The sequence below is a fragment of the Mirounga angustirostris genome, unplaced genomic scaffold (assembly GCF_029215605.1).
Source record: "Mirounga angustirostris isolate CCGP_5_RB_7025 unplaced genomic scaffold, mMirAng1.0.hap1 SCAF_8, whole genome shotgun sequence".
In the NCBI taxonomy this organism is placed as follows: Eukaryota; Metazoa; Chordata; class Mammalia; order Carnivora; family Phocidae; genus Mirounga; species Mirounga angustirostris.
Genome location: NW_026991716.1, coordinates 109,637,037 through 109,650,347, shown reverse-complemented (window position 1 = coordinate 109,650,347; position 13,311 = coordinate 109,637,037). Strand labels below are relative to the sequence as shown.

Genomic DNA, 13,311 nt, shown 5'->3' with positions numbered 1-13,311 from the left:
GATGCAAAAATTCTTACCAAAATACTAGCCAATAGGTCCCAACAGTACATTAAAAGGATTATTCACCACGACCAAGTGGGATTTATTCCTGGGCTGCAAGGTTGGTTCAACATCCACAAATCAATCAATGTGATACAATACATTAATAAAAGAAAGAACAAGAACTGTATGATCCTCTCAATAGATGCAGAAAAAGCATTTGACAAAGTACAGCATTTTTTCTTGATTAAAACTCTTCAGAGCATAGGGATAGAGAGTACATTTCAGGGAAATACAAATCAAAACCTCAATGAGATACCACCTCACACCAGTCAGAATGGCAAAAATTAGTAAGTCAGGAAATGACAGATGTTGGCAAGGATGCAGAGAAAGGGGAACCCTCCTACACTGTTACTGGGAATGCACGCTGGTGCAGCCACTATGGAAAACAGTATGGAGGTTCCTCAAAAAATTGAAAATAGAGCTACCCTACGACCCAGCAATCGCACTACTGGGTATTTACCCAAAGATATAAATGTAGTGATCCAAAGGGGTATGCGCACCCTAATGTTTATAGCAGCAATGTCCACAATAGTCAAACTATGGAAAGAGCCTAGATGTCCATCAACAGATGTATGGATAAAGAAGATGTGGTATATATATATATATACATACACACACACACACACACACAATGGAATATTATGCAGCCATCAAAAAATGAAATCTTGCCATTTGCAATTACGTGGATGGAACTAGAGGGTATTATGCTAAGCGAAGTAAGTCAATCAGAGAAAGGCAAGTATCATATGATCTTACTGATATGAGGAATTTAAGAAACAAGAGAGAGGAACATAGGGGAAGGGAGGAAAAAATGAAACAAGATGAAACCAGAGAGGGAGACAAACCATAAGAGACTCAATCTCAGGAAACAAACTGAGGGTTGCTGGAGTGGTGGGGGGTGGGAAGGATGAGGTGGCTTGGTGATAGACAGTGGAGAGGGTATGTGCTATGGTGAGTGCTGTGAATTGTGTAAGACTGATGAATCACAGACCTGTACCTCTGAAACAAATAATACAATATACGTTAAAAAAAAAAAAAAAAGAAGATAGTAGGAAGGGAAAAATGAAGGGGGGGGAATCAGAGGGGAGGACGAACCATGGGAGACTATGTACTCTGAGAAACAAACTGATGGTTTTAGAAGAGAGGGGGATGGGGGGAACGGGTTAGCCTGGTGATGGGTATTAGGGAGGGCACGTGTTGCATGGAGCACTGGGTGTTATATGGAAACAATGAATCATGGAACACTACATCAAAAACTAATGATGTAATGTATGGTGACTAACATAATAAAATAAAATAAAAAATGAATAAAACATAAAGCTTTTTGAAAGAAAAAAATATTAAAAAAATTAAAAATTATACCTCACCCTATTTGGGGTCTGGTTTGACAGTAATGTATAAAGATTAAACCATTTGAATGGTGAATTTCCATTCATGATGCTAAACATGATATGGTTCTAATGTAAACAAGTTTGAGAATGTTTCTGTTCCAGTGATGTCACAGAATTTAATTGTAATCTGGTTATATTTGCCTGATCACACCTCTTGGGAGGCCTGAGTCCTTTCTGCAAGGCTACAACAATCTACAAAGTTAGTCTGTAACGCTTCCATGAAGCAGTTGCTGGAGTAGATAAAACGAGGACAAGATAATGATCTAGGGAAAGAATAATTCTTTTGTGCCTTCAAATGTTGGGTGTCTTCTCTGCCAAAGAGGTTTCGGCAACACCAGCAGTTTCAAGGAGTGGCTGTATTAGGGAGGTGGGAGGGAGGACAGAAGCATGAAAGGAGGAAGTGTCTTTTTGCTGGAGAAATGTTTACTTTGTAATTAGCAAAGGACAAGAAAGCTCTTTTGGAAACTATACTTGGGGGTCCAGAATTTAAATTTATGCTGATGCTCTCCGAGTCTCTCTCTAGGGAACCCTCCTAATTGGCAGGGATTTCAGCTGGCTAGAACAGGCTGCAAATGAAGCCAAGGTCTTAGGGTCATTTCTCCAAGGGGCCCGTTAACTCCGCTCTGTTCCACAGCCACAATCTGTATCTTTAACCCTACTTAGCCATCTTACAAACACATTAGCACATCAACACGGTGGTCACGGAAGAAAGACATATATTCTCCTTGAAACCAAAACAAAAGTAGGCAGAGATATTTCATTTTTGCCAGCATAAATGAATGTCTTTGTGACTGTCTTAGTCACTTAGTCACTTAGTCACTTAGAACTACAATTAAGACTGCAGTTACTGATGGAGCAAATCGCAAAGGTGAAAACAACACAGTTAAATGCTACAAGTGAGCTGATAATTGGTGGTTACTACCTTGTGGAATGACATCATGATGCCAATAGCTAGAAGAAGAGATCCGTGGTGGGAGGGGCTTTTGCCTTTCTTGTTCATTGCTATATCCTCAGCCTAGCTCGTAGCTGGTACTTCAGTAAATGTTTGTTGAGTGTATGAAGGCACCTTGGCCTGGACTTTTATTTATTCTTCCTATTCTTCCCATTACAAATTGGAAAGTACAATAGAAATATTGTAGATACAGAAACAGAAATACAACATCTCCTGTATTAACCACTGAATGCATTTTTACAAGGGAAGAGATAGTACCTTAGATAGTAAAAATATATATATATATATATAATTACAAACCAGAGAAAGACCTTAGGGTAAACAGCAAAAATTGTTGTGGCTCTCCAATCATCCCTGTGTATGCACACCACCTTACAACTCTGCAGCTTCTCCCACCAAAAGGTGAAATCTATTTCTTCAAATCTTGAATCAGGGCTGGCCTTATGACTTGCATAGGCTAAAAGAATTTGGTGAAAGTGAAATTGTGTCTGTTCTGAGCCTAGCCTCAAAAGGAATTCCTTCTACTCTCCCTCTTGGATCCCTGTAGATCCCCTAGCCACATCATTGATGATAGAGACCTAGCACAATTTCCTCAGTCCTCTAACCAGCCATGAAGGTGCCCAACCAGAACTGCACAGTGAATCTCAGTCTGAACTGCCCACTCACATTTGTTGTTAAATAGACGGTTGTTGTTTTAAGCTTCTATGTTTTGGGGTTAATTTGTTATGTAGCAAAAGCTAACTGAAACAACTTTACCCTTGTGCACAGGATCTAAACAATGGCAAGATCATTGCTTGCTTAGGGATTGAAGAATGCTTTGTATAGTACAGCTACTACTCAATTCAATAAACCGACCAGTATGTGCTATGTTACACATACCAATGGGTTAAAAAGCATTTGTTATTTATAAACATCACAAAAAAGAAGTCTCAGAAAATACAGGCATTTGCAAGGATAATTTATTATAAAGACGTCTTTAGAATAGGGATGCTGAGGTGCACACCAATACAGCAGAGAAGCCTAAAAATGATTCTATCACCATAGCAAGGAAGGGACTGCACAGACAGTGCTAACACTTAAGTATTTCCCCCATAAATACATCCACATGAATTTGACCACCATGGATAATGTCTCAAATATCTTAGATAGCCTACAAAAATGGAATGATATAAACTTGGCATTCATTATAAAGAGTTCATAACTTCTGGTTGAATGATAAAAATGGTATAGTGCCTAGGATTGCCAGGCATGAAATAAAAGCCTTCTCATTTTCTGCAGAGATTTTCCTTTAACACTGAGAAGTTTAAGAACATACAATGGAATTATAAAATGTGTTAGAGGCATGAAACCTAGTAACTGTCATTTCATTTTTTTTTTCAACCTCTATCTAGGTGCTGGCTGTAATCCTTCTGCTTCATTATTACAGAAGGGAGTAAACTGTGCATATAAAGGATCATGGCATGGTTTTCAAACCACAAACCTGGGCAGCAAAGAATCCTCACAAAGATCCTGCCATTGTAATGTCAATGTCAGAAAAAAACAGTGAAAAGGGTTGGGGCCTGTACAGCAGCTGTAACTTCCTTTTATCTGGATGGATAACAAATTCTGACACTTATCCATTGAGTTTGCAAACCGAGTTGATGCTTCAAGGATTCAATGGGAGTTGGTGGGAAAGAAAAAGGAATAAAAGGTAAGTAATATAGCCAAGAAGAAGGAAACGTAATCAAATGAATTAAGGGAAGAGGCCATGAGTGACCATGACTGAAAAGGATCTGAAGATGAACTAAGAATTTATGGGGGTCATGAGAGATTAATAGTAGTGCCCACAGTCTTCAAAAACAGTAGACACCCATACTATTTTTAAAAGCCTAACCTTACAATAGGTTGAGGTATATACAAACTGTAATCTTTCAATCAGTAACAACCACACTCTGGAGCTGGTTCTAGTACTTAACAAAATTCAGAGAGATAAAATTTTGAAATATTAGGTTGAACCATATGAAACTGCTAATATTTGGCCCCATTTATGACCTAGAAAAGTGGCAATTTCATATGGTTCAACCTAATAGATAGGAGAGGGTTTGAAACAAGAGATGGCTATGTCCACATAATTGGTTTTGGTGAAAAGAAAGGTAAGTAGTGATTAAACAACTGCCAAGCTTCTCCATTGGGGACATTAAATGTTATATGCAAACAATGAATCAGGTAACACTACATCAAAAACTAATGATGTAATGTATGGTGATTAACATAACATAATAAAATAAAATTAAAAAAAAGAAAAATTTGGCTTAGCTTTTATTTTTTTATTTATTTTTTATTTTTTTAAGATTTTATTTATTTATTTGACAGAGAGAGATAGCAAGAGCAGGAACACAAGCAGAGGGAGTGGGAGAGGGAGAAGCAGGCTTCCCGCTGAACAGGGAGCCCGATGTGGGACTCGATCCCAGGACCCTGGGATCATGACCTGAGCCAAAGGCAGACGCTTAACGACTGAGCCACCCAGGCGCCCTTGGCTTAGCTTTTAAGAGGAGGTATATACATTTATACTAATAAACATCTCTCTGAGAGTGAAGGGTGTTATTTACTGCAATAGACTACCTTTCTTGGAAGTTTTAAATATACCTGAATATTTTTGTGCTGCAATATTTTAAATTAAACTATTAATTTTTAATAAAGTTGATTATTCCCTTTATATTGGTGAGGAAGATTTCCCTCTTTGTTCTACCATCTTGTCCTTCTTACCAAGGATTCACACCTTTTGAGGATTTTCAATGGTGGCAACTGGCCTGCCCCAGAATTTGAACAAACAACCCATTTCAGTAGGGGCTGGGTCAGCCCCAACAAGGGATAACAGAGAGATACTGTTGAGTTTATGTCAGGGTTTCTCATGCTTGCACTATTAGCAGATAGTTTTTGTTGTATGCACCTGTCCTGTGCAAATATATTTAGCAGAATACACCTCCTCTACCTAGATGTCTGTAGTATTTCCCTCCCCCAAGTTGTGATAATCAGAAATGTCCCCTGGGCAGCAAAATCACACCTGGTTGAGAACAACCATCTCTAATGTCATTATTATTTCTGCTCTGTATTTTCTCAAATTTTCTCTGACCTATCTCAAAGGGCTAGTCTATTAATTGGGTGTAGGGAAAGATCAGAAAGCTCCCATCCTCCAGTGCTTACACAGGATGAGTGTCTATAGGCCAGCTGGTCTTCCTCCATGAGGTGAAGGTGGGGAGAGGACATCTAAATACTCTAGCCAACTGGCATACTACAAATTTGAGCTAATGAGTCCATCTATTTGGATTTTGATGAACTGTTCTGGGAATCTTTGCTAAATGTCTTATTTTGAATTTGAATGAATATTTAATATAAATCCTTCCTGTAGAAAACTGGACTGTTCTTTACTGGAATAGTTGTTATAAAGATTTTAAGAAGTAAACTAAAAGAGAAGCAAGTCTAGGAACAAAGCAGACTCATCATTTTTTTATTTGCTTGATTTTTAAAAACTGATTTTGCTGTAATTTTAAATAGAGTGCTCATGATAAACATAATGCATATCTATAATACTGGTATTTGAAGAAATGATTAATAGTGATTATAAATTAACAGATAACACTTTCCTTTATGTGAAACCAAGATGACTTTTACAACTTTGCTTTTAATTTGGGTTGGGTACATAAGGCGACCTATAATGTATTCCAGTAATGCAATAATTCCCATACTTATCTCTTCCCTGGAAATATCTCTGGACATTTTATTTACAAGCATACCTCATTTCATTGCACTTTGCCTTGTTGTGATTCACAGATAGTGTGTTTTTTCTTTTCTTTCTTTCTTTCTTTTTTTTTTTTTTTTTTTTTTTTTTACAAATTAAAGGTTTGTGGCAACCCTGCGTCCAACAAGTCTACTGACACCATTTTCCCAACAACATTTGCTCACTTTGTGCCTCTCTATCATATTTATCCCTTCAGTATTTCAAATGTTGTCATTATTATTGTGTTTGTTATGGAGATTTGTGATCAGTGATCTTTGAGGTTACTACTGTAATTGTTTTGGGGCACCACAAACCACACCCACACAAGATGGTGAACTTAATCGATAAATATGTGTGTTCTCACTGCTCCACTGGCTGGTTGTTCCCCCATCCCTCTCTCTTCTTGGGCCTCTGTATACCCTGAGATACAACAGTATTGAAATTAGGCCAATCAATAGCCCTACAATGGCCTCTAAGCGTTCAGGTGAAAGGAAGAGTCACACATCTCTCACTTTAAATAAAAAACCAGATATGATTAAGCTTAGTGAGGAAAGCATTTTGAAAGCTGAGATACACTGAAAGCTAGGCTTCTTGTGCCAGTTAGCCAAATTGTGAATGCAAAGGAAAAATTCTTGTTGGACATTAAAAGTACGACTTCACTGAACAAATGCATAATAAGAAAGCAAAACAGTCTTATTGCCATTATAGAGAAAGTTTTATTGGTCTGGATAGAAAAACCAAAACAGCCCCAACATTCCCTAAAGCCAAAGCCTAATCTAGAGCGAGATCCTACCTTTATTCAGTTCTATGAAGGCTGAGAGAAGTGAAGAAGCTGCAGAAGAAAAGTTTGAAGCTCGCAGAGGTTAGTTCACGAGGTTTATGGAAAGAAGCCATCTCTTAACATAAGAGTGAAAGGTGAAGAAGCAGGGGCTGATGTAGAAGCTGCAGCAAGTTCTCCAGAAGATCTGGCTAAGATCAGTAAGGAAGGTAAATACACTAAACCACAGATTTTCAATGCAGACCAAACAGCCTTATATTGGAGGATGGCGGCATAGAGCTTTCATAGCTAGAGATGAGAAGTGAAACCTGAAAATGTGACTGAATTGTTGCAATCTCATGATCAGACTTGAATGGATGAGTTGCTTCTTATGGATGATCAAAGAAAGTGGTGTTCTGAGAGGGACTCTACTTCTGATGAAGATGTTTGAAGATTTTTGACATGACAGCAAAGGATTTAGATTATTATATAAACTTAGTTGATAAAACAGCAGCAGGGTTTGAGAGGATTGACTCCAATTTTGAAGGAACTCTAATGTGGGTAAAATGTTATCAAACAGCACTGCAAGCTACAGAGAAATCATTTGTGAAAGGAAGAGTCAATCGATGTGGCAAACTTCATTTTTGTCTTATTTTAAGAAATTGCCACAACTGCCCCAGCCTTCAGCAACCACCACCCTGCTCAGTAAGCAACCCATCAACATCAAGGCAAGACCCTCCACCAGCAAAAAGATAAGAACTGGCTCATGATGATTCATTAGCATTTTTTTAGCGATGAAGTAAGTATTTTAAAATTAAGGTATGTACATTATTTTTTCAGACATAATGCTGTTGCACACTTAATAGTCTACAGTATAGTGTAAACATAACTTGTACATGTCTGGGAAACCAAAAAATTAATTTGACTCATTTTATTGCAATATTTGCTTTATTATGGAGGTCTGGAACCAAACCCACAGTATCTCTGAGATATGCCTGTCTTTATATTCTTTTTTTTTTAAGATTTTATTTATTTATTTGAGAGAGAGAATGAGATAGAGAGAGAACATGAGAGGGGGGAGGGTCAGAAGGAGAAGCAGACTCCCTGCTGAGCAGGGAGCCTGATGCGGGACTCGATCCCGGGACTCCAGGATCATGACCTGAGCCGAAGGCAGTCGCTTAACCAACTGAGCCACCCAGGCACCCGCCTGTCTTTATATTCTAATGGTTCCTTTTCTCTTTCTGCTTGGAGGGATGCTATTTCTTCTTTAATCAAGAAAGTAGACCCTGCCCCATTTCTTCCATGACTCTGCTCTTCTTTCTCTTTTCTATCCCAAGATCATGCACTACATGTAATTAATTAGTATCTTCTTAATGCAATTGCTAAAGAACAAAATTTCTTTCATTCTTTGTGAAATTCCTCAAAACCCAGTATCTATAGGAAATTCTCTTCAGTTAAAGAAATGTACAAATGAATGAGAAATATGTTTAGTGGTCCTCCTTTCTCTGACACCTCCATACCTCTACACACATAGTATCACCCTTTTGCATCAAATACAGGCACATATATATTTCCTTGTCCCGTTTCACATCCCTTTATCTAAGATGGTGAGGTCCAGTATATCAAAAGAGTCAATAAATATAAGCTGACAATTGTTGAACATGCATTTTTTTCTCCTTGTTTACTTCCATTTCAACATTGTTTTAATGCACATGTGAGACTACTCTATATGTTAGCCTTTACACTCTCTTAAAATATATGTTATATACTGGACATTTCAGATACATAGTTCCACTGAGATAGACTCAAGTTAGAAAATATTGCAATGGTACTAATTTCTTATTAAAGCTGGTAATTGAGGGAGCAGTTAAGACTGATTAAAAGGTAAGGGAAAAAATTCTAGAAGATGCAAACAAATAGTACATCAGATAAAAATTTAGGGGGCTACAAAAATTACATTTATATCCTCATATTCATTTACTGCATTCTAAACATGAGAAGGATGTTAGAAAAAGTGTGTGTATAAGATTTTGCAACCAATTTTTTCAACATATATATTAAAATACATCTCACAACTTGAAGAATTCATTCTGTTACTAAAAGCTACACTTCCTTCAATTCAGCTTCTTTGTGTACATTTTGGAAAGTCATTTCTGGATCTTATCATTCTTCCCTAGAGACCCTGCTTTTGGCAATTACAACTCAGCAGAAAAAAATCCTGAACACATGCTCCATACCTTTTCCAAATATGAGTTATCTACCTCTGTCTATTGTGAGCCTCTTAGACAGGGATGATATACTAAAGTTTAAATTCAAGATTTTCAGGCCAAATTTTATTTTAAAAACTTAATCTTTTAGCTTACTCATCTAGAAATGCTGAAACAATGAACCTAAAAGATCTTATTTTATTATAAGCATTTAGGAGCAACTTGGGTAACAGCTATTCTAGTGGTAGGAAAAATCAAGCCTTTATCACTTTATTGTATTATCTTCATATATCTTAATAAATATTTATAATATATATCTCAGAATCTAAATGAGAAGACTCCAAGTAACATTATTATTTTCATGTGATGTTTGATATGGTGGCCTGTCCAGAATTCATTATTACTTTTCTATTTGGTTTCTTTGTGTTCAAATAGAAAGTTTGGTAAGTTATCATCAAGAGAAGTTAAGAAAAATATCAAGTTAGAGAAGTAAGAAATGAAGGGAGAAGTGGTTTCCCTCTTATGTTAAATTTCTGGGCCCCTTGAGAAAAATTTTTTGAGACATATACAAAGATGAATAAAGATTAAACAAAAGTGGAACTAAATCTGGGATTATAAATGTGATCTACCTAAATTTTTCTAGTTGGATGAAGTTCTCTTAGTAAATGTAAAATGTCATTGTATCCTATTCAGAGAGAAAAAAAAAAAAGACCAGAAGAAACTTTTAAGTCAAGCTTATGTCACAGGTTATTATTTTAAACTTCTTGTGGCATTATTTATCTTATCTATAGCTGGTTTTAAAAACTGACATTTTCAATGTTACTATTTAAGTCAAGTCCTAGCAAAATATATTAGAAGACCACATTCTCAAATGAAAAATCAGTATCATAATTTAATTTTTCTATTGGATAAGGTTTTCTTCGCTTACATTTTTAAAGTCAAGTATACTGAATGCTGATTAGTAATGTAGAATCTTTGTGAAAGAATAATATGAACAAGGACCACCTGTAAGTCATTAAATTTCAAGAAAATGTAGCAAATATAAGTAAATGTACAGCTATGGGAGTTTACCAACAAGTCGAGTGATGAAATATTGGATTTCCAAATCCAACTTTTAAAATTTAAGATGTTTTAAATTAATTGGTAATGAATGCCAGAAAGACCTTTTTCACTAGCCAACTTTCATTCCTTAAACCTAATTTTAATCAAAACCTCTTACAAATTTACAAAAGCTTGAAGTTCCCTTTAAAATCATCCATGTCTTCAAAATTTTTATCACATTAACTATTTGATTACTAATAGCAGCAGTAGGCTGGATACATTCTGATAATGGCCAATTCTTTTGGTATAGTGAAAGAGATTTTGCAAAGTACCAGTGACCCAAGTTCTTTCTTAAATGATCAATGTTCGAGTTTGCACAACACTCTCCTCTCTGTTCCCACTGAATTTTGTTCATGTATCTATAATCTTCCTTTTGTATATGCTATTGTGATCGTCTATTTAAAAATCTCAACCCTCCACTGGACCCTGATTATGCCTTCAGGATAGGGAGAGTACCCTATTCAGTTGTGAATCCCCAAGACTTAGCACTGTGTGTGGCCACAAAGTAAAAATTCAATAAAACCATGTTGAATGAATGAATGAATGAAATAAAGCAAAGGAAGTTCAACTACAGAGGCAGCCAAACTCCTTTCAAGCTGCAATTCATTGAGAGGATCATTTATTGGCTCAAGAGAACTACCAATAGGTACATAAAGCTACATAACTATCTTTGTAGGTAGTGGAACGGAGGACATTAGTGAGAAAGATGGAAGATTATATTTTAAAGGACCACAGCTGCAGATCTTCTAAATTGAAGCTTAATTACCCTAAAACATTATATTAAATGGTATATTTCTTCTTGGCAATCAAAAGACTTCAGAACAAGCTCTAACACAGAGTTATTATTATTTTTTTTAAGATTTTACTTATTTGAGAGACAGAGAGAGCACCAGCAGGGGGAGCAGCAGAGGGAGAGGGAGAAGCAGGCTTCCCACGGAACAGGGAGCCTGATGCGGGGCTTGATCCCAGGACCCCAGGATCATGACCTGAGCCGAAGGCAGATGCTTAACTGACTGAGCCATCCAGGTGCCCCTCTAACACAGTTATTTACTATTGATCTAATAGGTTCTATAATCTGGTTTATAAAGTTAGTGTAACATGAAAATAATCTGGGGATCAAATGTCATTAATGCTTGTATTATATATGTAAAATATAGCCTTGGTGATTTATTTCAAATGTAAAGTCAGAATTAGAAACATATATTGGGACGCCTGGGTGACTCAGTCAGTTAAGTGTCCAACTCTTGGTTTCAGCTCAGGTCATGATCTCATGGTGATGGGATCAAGCCCTGCATTGGGCTCTGTGCTCAGCAGGGAGTCTGCTTCAGATTCTCTCCCCCTCTCCCTCCCACTAACTCTCTCTCTCAAATAAATAAGTACATCTATAAAAAAATACTGTAGAAACATACATCCATTTAAATATTTTAAAAAATGCTATGTAACCTTTAAAATATCTTTAGCTACAAAAGCTTACAAACTAATTGTACTACTTAGATTTGTAGACAGTGGAAAAAAGAAGTAAGTTTATGGCTGGTGTCTCTTCACTATGGTCTTGTACCAAATGGTATGAGATCTTGCGTTTATGAAGCTTCTCGAAAGTTTTTTAGGTACTAAGAAGGATGATAAGAAAGATAATGACCCAAAAGACAAACATAGGCCTAAAAATCTATAACGCATCCCTTTTCATCATGATCTAATTAACACACATCTACAGTAGTTTATAGTTTTGATATCAGACTCTATTTTTAAAAATTGCACATCTATATTCTGTAATTTACAGCCAACATATGCTTTGGTTGGTATACATTTTGGGGTTTTAGACACAAGCAATAGCATTAAATGTTTCCTAAGAAGTAAGTGAAATTTGCTTCAAATTCTGAGACTTCCAATAAGTACATTTTGCTAGTAATGATTGTACCTCGTTCTCCTTTCTGACACTTCTTTCTTTGCACTGTACACTTTCTTGTCTCAGTGGTGGGGGGACACAGGTTACCCTTTGCTGATGGATGCTGTGTTATCTCTCGGACCCGTGTTTCAGTCCCTCTTCTGAAACCACATGTTTTTCCTTTCTTCATGCATGGACTCCAAGGACTCCATTCACTTGCCTCACAGTGCACTGAAACAGAACAGCAGAAGCAGGCTCAGCGGGCTCACAGATATTTTCACAATTGTTCAATAAACAAAAAGGTTTGCCTCTCTGAATACTTGCTCAAATTCTGAGAAATCCTGTAGAACAAACTTGGGCAAGATGACTTAAAGAAAATGAAGAGAAAGGGAAAGGCAGGAATATAATGTTTTCATGTTTTTAGTGCTCATAATGTCAGGTAAACTCATTCTTGCATTAGGTTTACTTTTCACTGTAGATTTATAAACCCAGGCACTAATATAATTACTCACAATTGACCAATGTTTCATAATTCCTAGAGCACTGCTACAGTTATTGATTGATCCTGACCATAACTTGATAGACTAGTCATTATTATGTGCTGCAGATCTGCTTCTCAATCTTCAGTGTGCAACAGAATCACCTGGAGGGCTTGCTGAGGCAGACTGCTGGATCCCACCCCTAGAGTTTCTGATTCAGTTGTCTGGGATGGGGCCTGAGAATTTTCATTTCTAACAATACATGTGGTGCTGATTTGCAGGTCCAAAGAACACACTTTGAGAACTTCAGCTAGAGAATGGTTAAGCAAAAAAGGCATCCAGGTTGTTGGCCTGGATTCACTGTCTTTCATGTGCAGTTGAATACTTAAATATTATCATTTATTAACAGGTATGGGTCAGGCATAGCAGCATCTATTTTAAGTGGATTCTGGGTCAATTTCAGCTGATAAACTGCTTCTAGAATTAACTTGAAGGAGTGATTTCTAAGATGAATGGATTAATTTTTCTAAAGCTTCTGTAGATTTTTTCCCCCCTTTTTCTGTATGTTTTAATCTCTCCTTTTCAATCATGGCTTTCCAGAGTCTTGTAACAGATTCCTGCACTTCTTCTTCTTCTTTTTTAAAAATATTTTATTTATTTATTTGACAGAGAGAGACACAGTGAAAGAGGGAACACAAGCAAGGGGAGTGGGAGAAGGAGAAACAGGCTTCCCACTGAGC

At 36.8% G+C, this 13,311-nt stretch overlaps 1 protein-coding gene across 2 annotated transcripts in view; it reads right to left on the bottom strand.

Annotated features, from left to right (window-relative positions):
* The window catches only part of RSPO3 (R-spondin 3), an 89,586-nt gene that overhangs the window by 36,903 nt on the left and 39,372 nt on the right, over positions 1-13,311 (bottom strand). For both annotated transcript variants that reach the window (XM_054505553.2, XM_045865503.3), the window contains exon 4: positions 12,126-12,323. In XM_054505553.2, coding sequence (XP_054361528.1) covers positions 12,126-12,323 — 198 coding nt within the window. The remainder of the gene's footprint in view (positions 1-12,125; positions 12,324-13,311) is intronic.